This window comes from Pempheris klunzingeri, chromosome 3 (assembly GCF_042242105.1).
Source record: "Pempheris klunzingeri isolate RE-2024b chromosome 3, fPemKlu1.hap1, whole genome shotgun sequence".
Lineage (NCBI taxonomy): Eukaryota > Metazoa > Chordata > Actinopteri > Acropomatiformes > Pempheridae > Pempheris > Pempheris klunzingeri.
The window spans coordinates 25,491,647-25,512,277 of NC_092014.1; the positions used below are offsets into that span (position 1 = coordinate 25,491,647).

Sequence of the window (20,631 nt, forward strand, 5' to 3'; positions counted from 1 at the left end):
TGAAGATTATGAAGTGCAGAGTTCACACATAAATGAATGGAATGAAGGGAAATAGAAAGGGGAACTATAATACCAGGCCAGTGCATGTTGTATGCAGTGACTGAGTAAACAGAACTGATCTCACAGGACATCAAATAGTATGGGACTGGGATGAGAGTGAGTTGCTTGACCGCAAGTGGGCGGTTGGATGTAAATGTCTAGGGGGGGTGGAGCACAAGAGTGTTGTAAACAATAAGATCAGTTTACTGATGGTATACAAGAGTTAGCTCTATTTGGGTGGAGGCCATCCCTCAAGTAAAGTAGTCTATGCTCCCAAAACATGTTAAAATTGCCAATGATGGCCAAGTGTGTACACTAAGGAAGTGAGATGTGTGGTATTTCGGTGTCTCCAGGACCTTCAACCACTTTGAGTTGTTCCTACTGTGGATTCTGCATGTCATTTGTTCCAATATTGAACACAATCTAATCAAACCTTGGATGGTTCTGTGCAACCTCTGGGATTTTGCTAGCTATTGCCTCAACACCCTAGGGTTCCTTAGTGAAGTCGAAGTGACTGCTGAGGGGAAAGGCAGGCCTCCTTTGGGGTGCTGGTCCAATTCTTCACTCTGCAGTCTCCAATGATGGGGGAGACCAGAGCCCTACTCTTAGTGGAGGACAATCCTGTTCAGCATTTAGGGGTGTCTGTGGCTCCTGTGATTCCTGGCTTCCTACCTCAAATTGCACCCAAAGCTGTGTGAATGATTAGTTTCTGACTGATGAGCAGGTTGGCACCTTGTGTGGTAGCTCCTGTTATCAGTCTGCATGAATGGGTAAATGTAGTCTTACAGTGCTTTGAGTGGTCAAAAAGACCAGGAAATGCATATACAACACATAACAGTCCATTTACCATCTTCTTCGTCTGTCCTGCTGTATGTCAGTACAGCCGGTACTCCTATATATATACTCCTACTCTACCCCAAAACCAATTGGGCATCTCCGGCCTGGCCTCCGTGTGGTTTAAAACCCACCTGTCCGAAAGCTTGCTTGAACAGCTTGGTTCTCAAAAACCACATTAGTACTTTCTGATGTGAAATATGGAGTACCTCAGGGATCTGTTTTAGGCCTTTTGCTTTTTTAAAATATATATTTCAGTTTATATATTCCACTTATTGTCCAAATTATATGCAGATGTGGAATGAAATTCCACTGCTATGCTGATGATACTTTGATGTCAGTGCTTGTAAAGGCTGGTAATCATTTCTGAAATTATCAAATTAGAGGCCTGCTTGTCTGCTGTGAAAAATTAGATGTGATGTAATTTCCTGCTCCCAAGTTCTGCCAGAAGTAAGATGCTGGTTATTGGCCATGCTCTCCACAGACACCACTTCATTCAAGTAACAGTAACTCTCGACAACTGTGTGATTTCTCACAGTTAAAGTTTTCAAAGCCTCTTGGTGTTTTGTTTGATCCTACCCTTTCCTCTGATCAGCACATTAAAGAAATCTTGACCAAAATGACCATTTACAAATGACCAGTGATTGATCCCTCAGAGACCAAGGAAGAAACATATCAACAATCCTGATTAAATTGGTAATTTGGATGGAACAGTTCAATATGGACAATACTTATACCTTTAAAGATGCATTGAGTTGGTTGGTTTGATACAAGTATGCTTAAAACAAGTTGCTTGACATATCATCTGATAGTGTCTGAAACCTTTGAAACAACTTTTGGAACTTTCCCACACGGACAATCCAGCAATCAAGTCAATCAGTCATGTTCCAGGTGTGCGAGGATAAGAAAGTAAGCAGGGTTTGAACTTCTCTCTCTAGGGCTCTTTTTTCATTCTCCCTTCTGCTTCCCTCCCCTTTAGCATGTACAACCGAGTGCAGGACCATTGCCTTAAAGGAGAGACTATAAACATAAACAACACAACATTATTTCTACAATATAAATGCAAATCCATTCAGAACAAAGATGAAAGTGTGAAAAAGGCGTTTAAATGATGCCATGATATTTTGCAAAATTACAATTGAAAAACTCAACAATGTTTCAGACATATGTGAATTCAATAGCTCTTTTGTAAAATTCATAATGCAATATAACCTCAACACTATCAACTTTCTGGACTGTACCAACCCTAAACAGGGAAAAAGCATTCATACTTCAATCTTGAGGAAGCCCATGGAGCATGACGGCCTCCTCCACCATAACAGCTACCACCCAAGCCATTTGACACTAAACATATCCAAGGGACAATTCTCATGACAAAGGAGAAATTACTCAGATTTGGATAAATTCAAAGGCAAGGCAGATGAAATCAAGAGTCCACAAGGGAAATAATCACCCATATAAAATGCAATGCTTAGATGTTAAAGCATGATTGTAGGCTAGACCCACAGTCATATCTGAAAAACCCGAAAAAGGAACAACGTTCTCAGAATTCAATCACTGTCACCAGAAACTCTGCAAACTCATTATAAATACTGGCACATCCCAAGCACAGAACTATCACTGTGTAAGGTCACCTATGTCCAGTGAGCACCAATAATCAGAGACAGCCTTGTAAATACTTACTTAAATAACTTACCAAACCTCATCAAACTTTGCTTCACTCAAAAGGGAACTTCAGATGTGGAAAAAGTCATTGTAACATTATCACTGATGTCAGTTTTTCACCCATCCACACACTGGGAAGAGGTTTCCTATTAAACAATTCATGAATTGCAACAGCATCAGTAATCAGCATGCTTGCATGCGCCTGTGGACAAGCATGTGCTGGACAATCAACGAGAGCAATCAAACAACTTATCTCAGAACATATAACAGCCACCGATACAGTGAGCGTGGAATGTGCCATAGCTAAGCACTATCAAGTCTGCAGAGAGATATTTACTGTATTTCAACACTCAATACAGTGACACTTACTGGATTTAATGATGATTGCAGCTTCAAATACTTCCTCTGAACAAGTCTCAAAATATGGAAAGTGAAAGTATAGCACAGAACCTCTAACCTCACTTTGACGTGTTGGGATTCACCAATTCACCTGTTTTAGTTATTGTCATATTGTCAAGAAACAATATATATGGGACCTTAGGCTGTTACCATTTGACCCTACCAATTCAAATATAGAAATGAAATGACTACCATCTTCCTGCATGCTCTGATGAAAGCCACTAGGTTGAAATGTTGAAATGCATATTTGTTGACATGGCCACAATAAATTGGTGAAATTGAGAAAAGTCAATTTTGTCCTGAAGATCTGTACGTGTCTACTACCTTTACCTTTGGGTATTCAACTTTGTTACTGTTAACATGTGTGTTGATCCCCTCTTGAAAGATGATCTTTTTTCAACTGTTGCCTTTAGATGTAGTTGAATGACACTTTCACATACACACAGCTTCTTTTCTAGCATATCAGTGCCCTTGCGTCGTTGCAGAGAGAGACAAAGCCAACATGTAAAACATTTTCACAACAATTATAAATGTGCTCATCATCAATTATAAATTCAACAACCAGTTTTTGGCAACACAACTGAACTCGGATTCATTTTTTTGAAATTATTTATTATTATTTAAAAATATTTATAGCTTGCCCTTTAGTGAAGACAGAATGACGTAGCATCAATATGGTTGGTCATGCTATTAAAAAAAAACACATTACAGATGCGCTAATTTTGATAGCCACGTTAAACTAGTTTTTTTTTTTACTTAAAATTACTTTTCCTTACACACCTCCACTCATACAATATGTACCCACGCAGGTCTGTTTGGTTTCATCATAGGCTCACATATTGAAAATTCCACCTCTGAAACTTCTTGCCACTGAGGGTATCTAATCTGTTGATTACTATGTTAGAATACTGTTTTAATTACACACCTATGTACAGCTTAGGTCACTTCTTAACTTAATCTACTGTTTTTTGAGATAACCTTTTTGTGTAACAAATATTTACAACAGAGAAAGAAAGTACAAGTGTAAAATACATCATCAACAACTATTAGCAGTTAGCAATTTAAAGCAATTTAAAACTTTTTAACTTGTAATAACCTGTACATATAGACACTTGTCAAGATCATAATTTGGAAAGACAAACAGTTACGATCCAGTCTGCAACATCGGCTGTAAGGCAACTCCATGTCTTTTCTCGTCACACTCATCATTTCCAGCTTCGTCTTTGAGATTCTGTGTGACAGCATCCACTGGTGATACAGTGACATTACTTTTTACTTGGAAAATGTCCCATCTCTCAGGCAACAGATCATGGTTGAACATGAACAAAGCCACGAAGGAAAAAAATAAGACGGTTACCAAAGTACAGAGCATGGAGATGGTTCTGATAGGGGACTTTTGGATGTAGACACCGTCTTCCAATGTGCAACCGGGAAGATGAAGAATAACAGGAAGACCTACAGAGTTCTCTCCCAACATAATCCTTACAGTCAGCCCTGTGATGTAACCCACCATGGCACCGTAACCATTTGTCACTTTAAAGAAGAGCACGGAGACCAGATGGGGGAATATAAGGGTGTAGGAGATGTCTGCTCCAAGAATCCAGAGGAGCAGGGTGCTGTTGGTGAAGAACGTTATGGACGTCCCAACCAGACCCACCACCACCACTGTGACCCGAATCACCCATCGCATTTCATAGTCTGATGCCTAGGAACATGGAGTTGCTTCATTATTCATTCATATACCTGTGCTTTCCATGATTGTTTTTCATTTCATGCTTCTTTAATTTGGAAACATGACAGAGCATCCTATCCTTGTCGCTGTTCGGTTCTGCTTACCTGTTTGCGCAGAACCTTCTTGTAGATGTTTGAAGAAAAAACAGACGTTGCAGACAAGAGGCCAGAGTCTGTGGATGACATGACAGCAGCGGCCACCGCTCCGATTCCAATGATTGAGATGTAAGATGGGGTGAGGTATTGCAGGGTCAGGGGCAGGACCAAGCTATACTCACCACGGTCATATGGAGATGGAGAGCCGTACAGAGTCAGGTTCCAGTCTGTCCAAAAGAAATAACCGTTAAATACTGTAAAATGTCCTAACAGAACTCACACAGAAACCTGCCCTCTATTTGTACCACGGTAATTATATTTAAGGGGATTATTTAATATTTACAGTTTGCTATTACATATTTTAATGCTGCATTAATTGATTTTGGGTCTTTGGGGGCACTAGAAAACTTGTACACACATAACAGTATTAATCCCCCAGTTAACTCTGACCTGTGGAGGCAGCGACAGCCCCAATCAAGACAGGAGGGATTCCCAGTATGGCAATGAATAGGGCAGCAGCATAGCAGGTCAACTGGGCTGTCAGTGACGAGGAGGCAGATAGCGTCCTCTGGTGGAAGCTCTGAAATGACACACTACCAAGACCCTGGAAAGAAGCACAGCACAGGGAGAGATTTGCCCACTGTAATTCATTTTGTTCTCAGTTCTCACTCTAACAGGACTGACAAACTGACAATTCAGACTCTCCAGTTCGCTGTAGTTGCATATCTTTGAACTGGGTGAAACCAGAGCCCCCAAGGGAGACCACATTAAGACCACAGACCTTACTCAATAGTTACAAGTAACACCTTTACCAATTTAACCGCTCTGCTGCCCTTTACCTCCATATACTATTAATGTAATGCACTCCTGACAAGACGTGGATTGGCCATCAGGAGCACCAGAAGAATTCTAGCGAGCTGATTGGCCTGGAGTGCCCAACCAGTGTTTAAAGCACTAAATAAAACAGGTTAGTCAAAGAGGAAACAACACATCGGCCCATCACTTCCCCTGCTTTGAACCTCATGATATGATATCCATCTGTCATCACACGCGATTGGTCGCATGCACGTGTAGATCACGCAACGTTCAGTCTGTACAGCGTGCATGGGCGAGCAGTGTGGTGAAAAAATGGACAGCACAGGAGAAAGAGAGGTTGACTGAAATGTAGTTAAAGGGGATTAAATTGAGAGAAGCTCAGTTGGGAAAGGCTGCTAAATCCTGTAGAATTAGATATTTCCAACAGCAAGTGATGCGGATGGTGCTTAAAAAAGAAAACACATACCTCATATCACAACAACCCAGTTGATCCTACATTGTAAAACAATTCATCATGTCATGTCTGCATTCAGGTGGACATATTTCCAGTTACTCAGGGCTGCCTTTACCATAGTGATAAACAGAAGTCTGGCCAGTGACTGTGATTTATCTTCTGGTGCATATACTCTGTTCAAAGCCTGTCAGTCTATAAGTAATACTAACTGGTGGTGTGGCAAGCAACTCTGTTTCACACTGAGGAAGCTGTCTATGGCCTCATAACGGTTCCCTTATTTTTCAAGCAGTATACTTTAAATCTGCCTTTTTGACCACCTGCCTCCCCTTTAATCCTCACCAGCTGAGCTTTGACCAATACCTTCTTGCTTTCTCTGGCTGCCTGCAGGCTCAAACTCTGATTCTCTTCGGCTAGTCCTGCAAAATCTGTTGCAGTCCACTTGCAATTTCAAGACGGTTAAAATGTTTTCTGAAACCCCTCAAGCAATTTTGAGGAGCAGTGTTCACTGATCTTATGGATAGAAGCAGAAAAGTATGATACTGAAGCTTACAAGCATTAAGAAGTCGTCGATCCACTTCCAGATGCTGTCCTGCTCCAGAGTGCCAACCCAAGGTTCTTGGAAGGTGTGGTTGAAGGCAGTCTGGGTAATGTCTCTAGATGTGGGGTTGAGCAGCAGGAAGGGTATACACAACCACTGCAAATAAATACTGAGATCATCAGACTGAAGGCTTTAGCAGAGCAAGTCAGATGTACAATCAAAAATATGAGCTTTGAGTTTTGAATGTCTAGACATGATCTACCATACTGCAAACTGCTACTGACTTTTTGACTAACTCACCAAACTGAGGAAAGCTAGAGAGAGCTGGATGACGTCAGTGTAGGCCACTGAATAAAGGCCTCCTAACAAAGTGTATATAATGGCCACAGCTGATGAGATCCAAACAGAATAGAAATAAGGCAAGTCCAGTATCACGCTCATAGTTGCTCCTATCAGACAAACCCACAAAAACAGACATTTAAATTTCTTAAATGCGTCCACTAATTAAAAAAAAAAGTGGTTTCACTTGGTAGGCATGTGTGCTTACCTAAGCCGAGCAAAGTGCAGGACACCCACAGCACATCAACTAGCAGAGAGGGCAGCACTAGAGCTCCACTCAGTATTTTGCCATACTTTATCTGGAATGGGTCCATCATGGTGATATACTTCTTATCCCTCATTGGCTTGGCAAAGAAAAGACCACCTGGTGTAGCGGATGAGAGAGCAACCATTATATTATGTGGGCACTGTCAACTGTAGGTTACTGATATCCAGTACATCAAGCTCCCAGAAACAAATTCCTGACTATTTAAAGTATTGGACATTTATATTTATGTATATACGTTTGATAAGATGATTAATGTCTGACATGTCTGACATCATCAAGATCAGCACAGCCTACTGTCTCTGTAGTGTACAGTATGACTTATCTTACCGATTATGAAGGACACTGAGTATTGTAGAGGCATAAGAGCCCAAATCAAGCCCATTTTAGGAGAGTACACAGCCTCAGCCACACCCAGGATAAAACCACCTCCCACCCACGTCGCTGCAGAAGAATGACACACACAGATGTACACACTCTTGTATTAGAATATGCTGTATTTTTGCAGTACGTGCACAGTTGTAAGTATGACTGTATAGCAGCACAAACACTGCAGAGGGCAGATTATGTCTCCTGTCCTCCTCCTGACCATGTTTTCTGTGAATACCAGTGGGAAAGACAATGATCCACACAGTGACCACGTCTGCATTTTAATACAGTTGTAAATGAAAATGTGGTCTGCTGTTTTGCAGATTGCCTTTGTTTTTTTAAAATTGTGTTTTGCATGCAACAAGAGTCTACCAGTACAAATACGAATGGCAACAGGTTATTTGTTTAACGAATCAAGGTTTTGGGTCATTTATTCATCACTTTACAACATCGGATTGCACAACGAAATGCTGTTGTTGCTGTAGCCCGTTCCTGGTACGAACACATTTAGAATAAAACATTTACAATTAAATAACGAAATGAAATGAACAAAAATATATATACACTGTTGCCCATAAAGTTGGAATCAAATGTTTTTTACCTCTTCTCATGAAATGATTGTGACAGTGTGATTTATCCTTGATAAATAAAGTGTATATCTTCTCAACTTTATTGATCAAACTCTTCCAAACATTTCACAGTGAAACTTAAACCACAATGAACCTTTGCAAACTGTGGATTCAGGCTTTGACTAAATTGGGGGTATTGAACAATTATTCCAACTTTATGGGCAACAGTGTATAATTATCTAGATACACACACGCATATACATACACATACATACATACATACTGTATATGTGTGTGTGTGTGTATACACACCAGCATCATCACTTTGAGTGCTACAGTTTGGTCTAGAATGTTGTCTGTAAACATCTCTGTAAAGATGGGAGCACAGCTGTCTGACTGTCTGGATCAGGACCACCTACTGTACGGTCTTACCGGTCATTGTGAAAATCCCAACCAGCAGGCTGATTCTCCTGTCTCCAAGGAGCACGATTTCAGTCGTGTCTGCATGGCTCCTTCTTTCAACATTCCTGGACTTTCGGGCTGCCCACACCCCTGTACCCAGAATCAGGATGTAGAACAGCACTACTGCAACCACACCAGGGATGTTAAGAGCCATGGTGGTCAGCCACTGTGGAGCACACGGACAGGCAAATGGGCTGAATGGATAACATGCACCGATGGTGTACATGGGAACAAAGGTCACAGATATAGTAAAGAACCTGAAAACCGTGTATTGAAAGCACTCCTGAGTTCACTGGAGGTTTGCCACCTCTGCTGAACTATTGCTGGCTGAAAGTTCAACTTAACCAGCCAAGTTTGGCTGGGAAGAGATAAGCTTTGCAGCTTCACAGTTGTTTGTTTTGCTCATGTTGATCTGACTACTAAAGTTATTTCATCTCACTTGTCAGCTGCTTTTACACTACGTGGATTTGCCTTAAAATTTGTTTTTAGTTTGTTTTCTGCCAGTTATAGTCAGCATACCAGTGAGCTTTATGCAAAACACACCTCTAAACTCTTCCTTTTACTACAATAACTAGACTACAAAGCTCACTGTCTACTTTTAACAATACTATATGTTTTAAAGACGGCTTGGCTGCATTGCCTTTCTGTCCTTTACTAAGCTCTGCTGAATCTTTAGGAAAACATATGCATATGTGGTCAACTTAATAGTAATAGGTTTGAGACAAAAGGACACGGACCTAGAGTGTTTCTGAATGCTTGCTGCAAAAAATGCTGCAGCTTAAACAAATATGAATCTGGGGAGCAAGTGAGCTCAGTGGAGTAATCTTTAAGCAGAAACCTCTCTGTTTCGAGCTTCTTCAGTGGGAGGATTTTTGGAAATGTTCACCTAACATCAAATCCATCACACACACAAAAATCACATACAATCTGTCTGTTAATTACAACTCCACATGCTGGGTGTAGCTAAAGCAGCACAATACAAACAGCACCATCAGTACAGCTAAAGCACACGTTAGTTGCAGCTGGTAAAGGTGGAGTTCATTTTAATTACCTTATATACTTGTTACGGCCACAGAGCCTTGGTCGTCTCTCTCTCTCTCTCTCTCTCGCTTGCTTTTCTTTTGCAGGTCCCTGGCTGGGGGCGGGCAATCACCTAACCTGGCACACCTGGCCAGTGTACCAGGTTATATAGGCCGGCCTGTGGAACCAGAGCTCTCTCTTTTTACACCCAGCCACCCATGCTCTCTTTTTTTTTTTTGTAATAAATGGTCTTTATGTACAGTAAAGCCTCTTGTGCACCCCCTCCTTTGTTGTGGCCTAGGAGCCAGCTGTCTCTTTGAGTACGTTTTGGTAAAAACCTTGAGCACTTTGTTAGCACAGCAGTATGGGCTGTTGCAGTTTTTGTGGGCTGTAGACAAGTATATAGTGATACTGTGTGTGTGTCCTTTGGTCTCAGCTGTTGGTTAGCCTTATAAGGTAAATTGTTTGTGCTCTTGGAGGAGTATTTTGGGGTGTTTTGTGTATTTCAATGCTGGTTTGCTTGTTGTTTTTGGGCTGAGGAGACCGTATGGTCTGTGTTGTGATGGTTTGGATCACAGAGGCCTGAAGAGGTAAGTGTTGAGCCATGTGTGCATGCTACTTATAGAGGAGGCTTCCTTGATAGGCTTAGCAGCGTTTCCCCTTTGGGTTTCGCTGGGGGGGTGACTGGTAGTGTGAGGTAACGGTGGTTAGGGGGGGTTGCCAGTTTTCTGGCTAGTTCTGGTGATTAGGCAGTTAGATGGAAGGGAACCTTTTGTTGTGGCTGTTTGGGCCTTGGTGCACACGATTGGGCCTCAGCGCCTTACTTTCTCTTGTTGTCTCGTGTGGTGGTAATCTGAAGCATGGATGACTTTATGAAAGCATTTGTGGAGGCACCATGTGAGGATTTTATGGATGAGTGTATAAAGGATCAGTTAATAAAAACTGCTGATTACTATAATGTTGATTAATAAAAATAAAAAATGCTGCAGCTTATACAAATATGAATCTGGGGAGCAAGTGAGCTCAGTGGAGTAATCTTTAAGCAGAAACCTCTCTGTTTCGAGCTTCTTCAATGGGAGGATTTTTGTTCACCTAACATCAAATCCATCACACACACACAAATCACATACAATCTAACTGTTAATTACAACTCCACATGCTGGGTGTAGCTAAAGCACCACAATGCAAACAGCACCATCAGTACAGCTAAAGCACACCTTCACTTTAGTATTCTTTAGAGTTGGTATTAACAATGTAGATCTGCAAAGTCACTTCCGTTATCAAATAAATGTAGGGAAGTAAAAAGCACAATAATTGCCTGAGATGTAGATGTGGACTTCAAGTGTAGACTTGGTGCCTCCAAACTGTACTAACACCACTGCTAGCATGTTAGCTACTAGCTAGCTCTCCTGTTTGACTGACATCACTGCATTATTTAACCGCCCGTTTATCAGAAGGCCACAAGTTTAAGGCCTCAGCTAACGTTAGCGGACTTCTTCAGAATAAAACTTAGCTTTACTGTTCACGACGCAGGAAACAGCTGTGCTCCACGTTTATTTACCTGAGCTGCTGACATGAGCAACATTGACCTAACACACAGAGTAATGACGAGAGGTTAGCACACTGCTTGAAACATTCAAGTATTAACACCATAGCTAGCTAGCTAGCTAACTAATGGAGCGTTATGCTAGTTGAGTAGCGCTCTGCCACAGTTTAAACTTTAAAACGGTGGAACGGACAATTGAATGTCTGCACGGGGTTTTATTTTGAAAACTGTCTCTGTTTGCCTGACATCCGGCCGTGGTGCGGCGCGCCGCTGATCGGAGGTCAGGGTCCGCAGGTAAACTGAAATGACTTCAAACCCGTTTGTACATAGAGAACTTCTGCACCACTGGCTCTTCCAGCGGTCAGTGTTGGATGGTCATGGTGGTGAGGTAGTTGACTCTTCGGTGCAGCTGTGGTTTTAAACCAGTACAAACTGTGGTGTATTACCATAGAACATGGCAGAGTGTTAGTGGTAGTTTTATGCAACCCCCCCCCCCAAATTCACAGAAAACATGACCCCAGTCTTCCTAATAACCATAGTCAGGGTTCCTTTATTAGACTTTATCAGACGCCCTGACCTCCATCACATCATGCAGCTAATCACAGGCTTGTGTGTACTGTGAAACACAGTTTTCAATGTAAGGTGCTTTTCAATACACATATACATAGAACATGTTCATATCAACCATTTAACTATTTCTGATGACAATGATGAGAGCACTACTCATTCTGAAACAGCGTTCGAACACTTTGATTACTCTCTTTGATAATTTGGCAGTGAAGCATGTCTATTTGGTCAGCAGTGCTGACAAAGGCATAAAACAGAAAGAGTGGGTACACTAGTCCACAACAGCTGATCATGACACAAAGTGTAACACTACATTTAAAAGGAAGCTGAATAATACAAAAAAATATATAACGCTTCACATAAGTTTTGATCTTAGAACAACAAGTCTCTGAAGGTGAAATAAAGACTGATAATATCATTTAATGCCACAAAGCCGGCCCACTGTGGGGCTTGTGCTCTATTTACCTATACAAACACACACTGAAGTCTCTAATGTCTATAATCGTGAACCCAAGGCACAGAGTGTAAACTTCTCCAAACAGTTTTGTTTCCTTAACTCTACTTGAGCTACTGAACTTACATGTCCTACTACGTAGTACTATGTACTAGATTATTCTCAGTGCTTGTTGTTGTATAATCAGGTATGATGCTTGAACACGGAGATAAGCATGGCATGCCTGAAAACATTCTTTTAAAGTTGCATTAAGCACTGTTTGCCCTGCAGGGATCACTAGTTTACAGTGTTTATGTCTGTTATGGCAATTCTTGAAAAGAAACTTCGGCATCCCATTAAAGCCCTCTTTTTTGGTGCTTGTTGGCTGAGTACAATACCCCAGGCCCACATACTTGGATTTTAGCCCTAGTTTAATCCGCTAAGTCTCTCTCAGAGTGTCTTTGGCTTGATACACATTCCAGCATTATCACCTTATTTGATTCAGCTCTCTGTCAGAGCGGCTGGCCTGTTATATATGACATACCCATCTGTTGATCCTCAGTGGGATCAACAGAAGGAGTAATCCTGTCACAACACAAGGTTATTCAGTGTTAATATGAAAATATCGTCTAATGGAACTTTATGCTGTCGATCCTCACAGCAACCAGTCTGAGTCGTTAAGTCATCAGAGGACTCATTTCAGCATCCTGGTGAGGAAATGACTTGCAAAGATTCCAGCGACGAGGATGACGACCATGACCAGCAATGAGAGGCCACGGCGTAAAAGCAGCTGTGTTACTGAGAGAACATCTCCCACTGTAGTGGTGGTCGTCTTATTCTGGTCTGGAATATGCACCTCCTGGTATGTGTGGTCCTCCTCTGCATTCTCACAATTGGACACAGTAGGACTAACCTGGGCCTGGTTTGAGTCTGGAAGATTGAGGGAAGATTTACTATTAATAAAAAACTATCACACAAGGATGCTTCAGTGAGTGCGTCCGAGCTTACCTGTATTTTCCAGCACAACCATCTCTTTTTCTCCTTTGATCTGGACTCCTGCTCTAACCAGAGCCTAATGAGAGATATAGAAGACAAGTGTTAATAATAAAAAGATAACTCTGGTATTTCTAAACCTTATTTTTTTTCCTTGTCTTCTCTGGTGTCTAAATGACTTGTAGGTACAGCCAGTTTTGGAATGGATTAATTAGATCGCCACAGCCAGCAGATGCAAAAACGGGCTGCAATGGCTGCAACGTGATCCTTTAGGGCAACTACACCCAATCAAAGTAGATCCACTAGAAGTGCTTGTTTTTACCACTGACAGGCTCAGACTGTTATTCCAAGTGTCTGACGACATTATGGAAAGGATCCCTACAGAGGGAGACCTTTTTGTTTAACCAGAAACAGCTGTTAAACATTTTACCTTGCAGAACACAGGACTTGATGGTCCGCTGCCAAATGTGCGGCTATGGTTCAAAGGTAGAGCTGGTCGTCCACCAATCAGAAGATCAACCCTCGATTGCTCCCAAATCGAGTGAGTGTGAAAGGTAATGTGAATGGTGAGCTTCATCCTGATGGCAGATTGGCAACCTGCCATGTGTTAATGTAGTCCAGGCACTTTGGTCGAAAAGACATTTACCAAATACAGATATAATTTGAGCCTCAGTGGCACTAATAAGCACTTTCAGTGGACATACTTTGATTGGGCGAAATTGCCCTAAAGGATTATCTTGCAGTCATTGCAGCCCATTTTGCAGTTGCCAACTGAGGTGATCCTCTGGGCCTGCTAGTTATTTAGACAGCAAAATATGTACCAATAAAACCAGGTTTAAAATCCCTGAGTTCTCCTTTAACTTAGAATACATCTCTGGACTAAGCAAAATGTAGAATTGTGATTGGTCAAGGAGTAGGTACGGACCTCTTCAGAAGCCCTCTTCCAATCGAGCTTGTACAGAAATGTGATGAAGAAAATGGACTGCAGTAGCACACAAACGGTAAGTCCTGCCCATAGTCCTTTCACAGAGATGAGAGAAGAGTTTAATGGATTTCCTGAATGTTAGTTGATAGGCAGGTAAGCCGAAATGGAGATGAGACTTCATGCTCTGCTCTTACCTACAATGCCCATATTGGCTGCAAACATGAGGGACACACCAATAGGAAAGCCAATGAGGTAGTATCCCACCAGGTTACACAGAGCCCCAATCAGCTGTTTTCCTGCTCCTCTGAGAACACCTCCAGCCACACCCTGACGATATCAAACAGACATCTGCCAAATCACATTCTCTGTACGTGAGCGTTGGCTCTGAAATCCTGATGAGTGGATGAAATAGTTTCTCACCGCAGCGCCGTCAAAAAGATGCATGAAGCAAAATATAATCATGACGTCAGCGACCCTCTGTAAAATGTCTCTAAAAAACATAAAGACAGAGATTCTTGATGGACGCCATTATATTCTGGCGTGGAGACGAACAGGAGAGGAATTACGAGTTCTTTAGTGAGGTGACTATACAAAAATGTCTCCAGCAGACTGACAAATGCAATGAACATATAAGGACTCTGCATGTAAACAAGACTGTGCCACTCATAATGAAATAAGAAACGTGTAATATGACACGATAAATGATAACATTCATGCCACACCTGGAAAATCATTCCATTTTACAGTCAGTACAGTTTCTGTTGAAAGTTTTCCAAACAACCATCGTGGCTCAGGAATGTTATTATGTAGCTTTAAACTGGGGGAAAATTAATTAGGTTTGGTGGCCTACAAGTGGCCTACAGATACTGTATGGCAGACTCTGCTGTCTAAGCAGTGCTTAATGTGGCATCAGGAAATACACAGTTCAGTGCTCAGGAGTTAAAATGAAGATGATGACCTAGGAGTTAATGTATAACAGTGTGGACATCATTATAAAACTAAGCCCTCTATGGCACATGGACTGGAAGTACGGCTACACAAAATAACAGAATCATTCTGTTAGTGCGAGACTCGTGCCGAACACTTTACTCACTGCTCTGAGGTGAAAATGTATCCGATGACATTTCTGGCGATGCTGAAACTTGCTCCAACAAAACATGAAATTATGACTGCCATGGGAAAAAAGAAAAAACACTGACAATAACAATAAAATAAGCATTTGCACATTCACAAGAAACGGGAGTGTGTGAATGCATGTGTCAGCTGTAAGAAGCTGTGGTTTGTACACCCAACCCGCTCCAGCTTATTATCTGAACCTGCCTCAATAGTTCCGTTCATTTCTCAGGCCATGCTTTGAGTTACAAGACAATCACAGCCTTGAAATTAACATTCAGACCAAACTTCAATTGAAGCAAAATGTAATGAAGAGATGTTGAAAGGACTTCAGCAGACATTTAAAGCCCAGAGCGCAATGACCCACACGAGTGCCTGATCACTCCAGCCATGTGTTGCTTTTGGATGAATACTTGCACTAGTTCACTGTATTAACACTACATTTTCAGATGATTGGAGCGCGGTCGTAATGTACATTACATTACATGTACATTATGGCATTAAACCACTACCACCAAGGGACTGGGTGTTTCAGGCAGCATGTACTAGATTGCATCAGTACTCACATGCACAGATGATGGGGACTTTGCAAGACAGCTTGGCCTGTTCTATGTTTCCTGCACCAAGAGCATTCCCAACCCGTACACTGGCAGCAGCAGAGAATCCTAATGGAAACTGTGAGGAAAAAATAGAAGTAATTGTGCTTTAATGCTACACTTTGACTAAATTATGATTTTATTGAAGCAACGACTGACACCCAAGTAGAGCATTAGCATTTATCATTAATACATATTTTAAAAACCTTTAGAGGAGTTACCATATAAGCTACCACCGCCAGCTCGTATGCTATTGACTGGGCTCCCAGCTCAGCCTCACTAATCACTCCAGCCAGGAATCCTCCTATTTCAAACATCCACCACTCCAGACAAAGCATGAGCATACTGGGGATGGCCAGCTGGATGAAGGGACCCCACTCCTGCAGACAGTCCCGTGACCAGCCTGTGGGTCAGAGGTCTGCACGTTAAACTGTAGCTTATCATTTCTCAATGAGCTAAATCACAATACAGGTAATGAGGGTCACACGCTGATGTGAGATTTATGTTGAACAAAATCTATCTGTGTGAGTTTATTATTTCCAATTGTTCAAATACTGCAGGTGCATTTCAGAGGTTATAATGGGTGCTTATAGTTTAACAGAGCCCAGCACAAAGGGTTCACTCAGAACTTTAATTAATGTGAAAACCTTCAGGTCAAGTCCCAAAAGCTAGAATTAATTTGCGTACCATTAGAAAATGATTGCTTGTCTTATACAAGAGCTTTCTGGCAAATAATAGAACATAAAACTAAATCCTAACTTGGGTCACCTGTCGCCACTGTCACCTCTCCCATACACTGCATTACACAGTAACAGTCCACCTCTTTGTCAAACATTACACAGTGGAATGTTCATCCCAAACAAAAAATTAAAAAGTACCAAAGACTTGAATGATGAAAGAGAGAGAAACTAGGAGTAAGAGGAAGAAAAGTTTGTTCAATTTCATGTTCTGGTCATTTTTCTCAAAACAGAAAACTGAAAACTCCTGACCTCCCCATGTGGCCTTATGCAGACCCCTCCAGCAGATGTAAACGTATAAGACCACAGCCAGCAAATACTGAGAGATAGCATTGGCTGCAGCAGATCCACTTCAAGACAAAAAACCAGCAGGCTTTAGTACACAGAGGAGAAGTAGAAACAGAATAATAGAAATATACAGTAGTAATAATTGTTGAACTGAATTTGTATGTTGGATTGGGGTCTTTTTTTATCAGTGTTACTATCAGGAATATCAGGCTTGGACAGGCACACAGCGTAATGTCTAGAAACTCCTCCGTCTCTTGATATAATCGGCTTTTACTTAAAAAAACAACCAACAACTAATGATTAGTAAACTCTACAACAAAATGATGACGTTAGAAGACTCACGCAACGCCCAGATCCAGATGGTAAAGGAGGACGTAGTTGATGATTGCGTTGAAGACATTTCCAATCGCTCCAGTTATAACCTGAGGCCATATAATTCCCTGTAAACCACAGCACAAGGTGGGATCAGTATTCACTTTAAGAACTGTGATCCAGTTGTTCACACTTGCAGATGTTTGCAGTGATGTACCTGATTTTGAAGATACCTCCCTTGCAGCTGGTACATAAAAGCTGCCTGAAGAAGCAAAAAGTGTCACTTTGGTATACTGCAGGCAACTTTCTCAAAGTGTTGTGTCATTATGTCCATACACAGTGTTTAGAGAGCACCAAACTCACTGGCAGAGCGGGCATGAACACCTTCACATACAGCTGGGACAGTCTTCATGCAGAAAGACAACAAACACATATGCATGTGAAATTGTTGGGTTGAAACATAAAATATTCAGTCATTCCGATTCATCCTCTGGTGACGCTGCTGGGTGTGGATCTAAATCAGCGCATGATCTAACTTAACATGTGTTAGACGGCTAAAGTGACTGTAAAATACTCGGTCACATAAAAAACACTGACTGGTTTTGGTTTTCTCTTGTCATCAAACATTGACATATTTTTATCTTGCTTATCTAGCTGCTTAAGTTGGTACTAAACCCTGCAGGAAAGGGAAACTTAATCAATTTGTTAGTTAGACATTCGTTTCTTTTCATTAACAATTCGTACACTCTAATGATTGAATCCCAGTGTTAGTGTTGGAAGCTGCTTAGAAGCTGTGTTTGAATTTACAGGTATCTTTACTAACCCAGAATGCCTTCCTCTCTCAGTGTATCAAACACAGATGCTACCTGTCTGTCTTCATGTTCCTGCAAAGCTGTTTAAATCAATGGACATTAAACACAGCTTGAAAAGAACTTTGGTGTTCACCTCGATGAACAATGCCAAAATAAGATCATGAATAAACAACATGCGACTACAGAAATGTGTAGTTTTATGTTTGCCAGTGAGCTGGAAGCGCCACGAACAACCTGGCACTGGTTTTACATTTAACGTGGCCACTCGGGACGTACTTTGGTCATGACAGCCAACAATAGCCCACACTGGAGCAGACTGAGGCTGACCTGCTCACCAGGCAGCTAATGGTACTGTGCATTTCCTCCCCTTGAATTTGGTGGTTTGTTCAATTGTTTTGTTCAGCAGTATGAGAGTGTTTTATTTGACCTCGTGTTGTTATGTTGCTCTCCTGATATATTCTCTTCAGTTATTTCTAATTAAGAAAGAAAGTGGGACAAATGAGGAAGCTGTGTTTATGAAGCATGTCCATCGGTTGACTAATGAACTTGTAGGAAAGAACAGTGCTCTGTTGTTGCTTTCACTCCAGTGTACAGTTTGCTGGATGAAGTCACACCTCCAGCAGTGTCACTGAGGGGAGAGGTGCTGAGGGTGTCTGCTGTTTGGGGATTAATGATGACTGACCTGGCGACCTCCGGGCTCTGTCTGACAGCAAGTAGGAGGGGTTCAGTGTTGATGAGGATGGCCCAGCAGGGGAAACAGGCCAGCAGCAGAATCAGAACCCCCCTCTGAAGAATCACACCCACACGCTTCAAGTTACCGCTCCCATACGTCTGCATGACACAGGTAGACAGATACTCAAATAAGCAGAGTCAGAGAGCACCAAACCCCACCAGCGACTGGGGGAATGTCTGCTCAAAGAAAACTAACTTGACAAAAGCTCATTGTTGAGTTGTTTTAAAAAGCACCCCAGGATAAGCTGGGAACCCAGCGGTAGCAGGCGTGTTTGTCTTAGATGAATGAAGTGAAAGAACAACCTCTGGTGAGTGCACTACCTGAGATATGAGGGTATCACAGGTTAACGACAAACCAGTGCCAATGGAAATACCTGTGACGTTCACCACCTGCAACAGTAAGGAAGCATAGTTCAGGGACAAACGTTATCAACACATAGATTATCCGAGTAGTGCTGTAGCTCTACAGGCTGGGGGGGGGGCACACCAATCTGAACACAGGCAGATGTCTCCTCACCGCAATTGATAATGATACTCCCGCAAGTTCGGTTTTTCCCAGATGACCACAGAACACTGTGCTGACGAAGCTGATCATAAAGATCATCAGCTGGGAAATGACCTTGGGAGAAAAAACAAACTCAACATCCTTTGCTCATTTTCTTTTCATACAAATGTTCATCATACAAAAAGAAGCACTACCATGAGGCATCCTGGACCATTTCTACCGCACTGCAAGACCTGATGAACATCATCAGCCTGACCGTATAGAATACAACACACATGTAGGAGGGATCCTAAATGAGGTGCAACTAAATACCAACAGTCACCAAAGCTTGGCCTTCACTTGATTCCAGGAGGAACGCTGAAAACACAGCACCTCATCAGCAGCATGGAAACAACTGTGAGTGTGTAATAAGTGCACATGAAGGTACGCTTACAGTGCAGAGCTTCAAGGCTCCTCAAGGTGTGTGTTCTATTATTCTAAGTGTGTGCAGTACTAGACTGTGTGCACAATACTAACAGGTGTGAACATAAAGGGACCTGAGGAGACACTGGCAGTGATGCATGATACCCAGAGGGGCTCAGCTGATCTCATTGTATTTACATGCAGCACAAGCTGTGTTCCTGTATAGAGCTGGGCTTCATGCAGTGTTACCAACCTTCTACAGGTACAGCTAGAAACAGAGAGCCGCACACACACACAGTACACACTCAGTGCTGCGTTCACGCTCACTCTCACCACTGGTCCCGCGAGTTTGAGGAGGTGGATGAGCTCGTTCCTGTGGTCCGGCGGGATGAGACCCACAATGCGCTTCAGACCGGAGCAGCAGCCTCCACCGGAGCCCCGAGGAGGAGCCGCTTCACCGGCTCTCACGTCCACCTTCACCCCCTCTCTGTGTGTCCTCCCTGGCCCGTCCATGACAGTCCGTGTCGGTGGTATTCCCTTACACTGACACGGCCACACACTCCGGTTACTCAGTGTGTGTGTGTGTGTGTGTGTTCACCAGGGCAGCCAGTGGAGGGCTCGCCACGTGTCTCCAAGCCAATCCCCTCCAGCAGCGGTTTGGGGGCTCTCTGCCATTGGGTAGATCTCATGTTGCATTCAAGTGCACATGAAGGTGAAGTTTATTTAAAGAGTACCTTGCATCCAACCATTGTGTAGGAAAATGATGTGGGAACTAGATTTTCATAAATTCCCTGCAGTGAGAATATTACTTCCCAGACAGGAAGTGACGTAACATAAGGGAGAGCGCTGGCTTCACACAATAGAAATGAAGGTATCTGAGGCTAAGTGTGATATAGAGAAGAACTGGGCAGGCGTCTGGGTGGGTGATCAGCACTAGTTAATAGATGGATACCGCTGCAGGTATATACACTACTCACAAAAAGTTAGGGATATTCAACTTTCAGGTGAAATATATGGAAAATGTAAAAAGTTAATGCGACAGTGATATTATATCATGAAAGTAGGGCATTTAAG

The 20,631-nt window shown here is 42.2% G+C and overlaps 3 protein-coding genes across 3 annotated transcripts in view; 1 reads left to right on the top strand and 2 right to left on the bottom strand.

Annotated features, from left to right (window-relative positions):
• The window catches only part of exosc9 (exosome component 9), a 360,435-nt gene that overhangs the window by 63,991 nt on the left and 275,813 nt on the right, over positions 1-20,631 (top strand). The gene's annotated exons all lie outside the window — the stretch shown is intronic.
• Positions 4,082-8,730, bottom strand: LOC139199097 (high-affinity choline transporter 1-like). Its single transcript, XM_070828111.1, has 8 exons — positions 8,547-8,730; positions 7,507-7,620; positions 7,120-7,275; positions 6,873-7,021; positions 6,585-6,728; positions 5,215-5,368; positions 4,774-4,991; positions 4,082-4,642 (listed from the first exon to the last, which is right to left on the bottom strand). Exons 1-8 carry the CDS (start codon positions 8,728-8,730, stop codon positions 4,082-4,084), a joined length of 1,680 nt encoding a protein of 559 aa, XP_070684212.1.
• Positions 11,666-20,070, bottom strand: LOC139198598 (multidrug and toxin extrusion protein 1-like). Its single transcript, XM_070827493.1, has 16 exons — positions 19,891-20,070; positions 19,168-19,269; positions 18,972-19,040; positions 18,601-18,749; positions 17,470-17,512; positions 17,324-17,368; positions 17,137-17,234; positions 16,759-16,856; positions 15,991-16,172; positions 15,740-15,848; positions 15,154-15,229; positions 14,481-14,550; positions 14,255-14,387; positions 14,061-14,155; positions 13,151-13,214; positions 11,666-13,072 (listed from the first exon to the last, which is right to left on the bottom strand). Exons 1-16 carry the CDS (start codon positions 20,068-20,070, stop codon positions 12,837-12,839), a joined length of 1,749 nt encoding a protein of 582 aa, XP_070683594.1. The 3' UTR covers positions 11,666-12,836.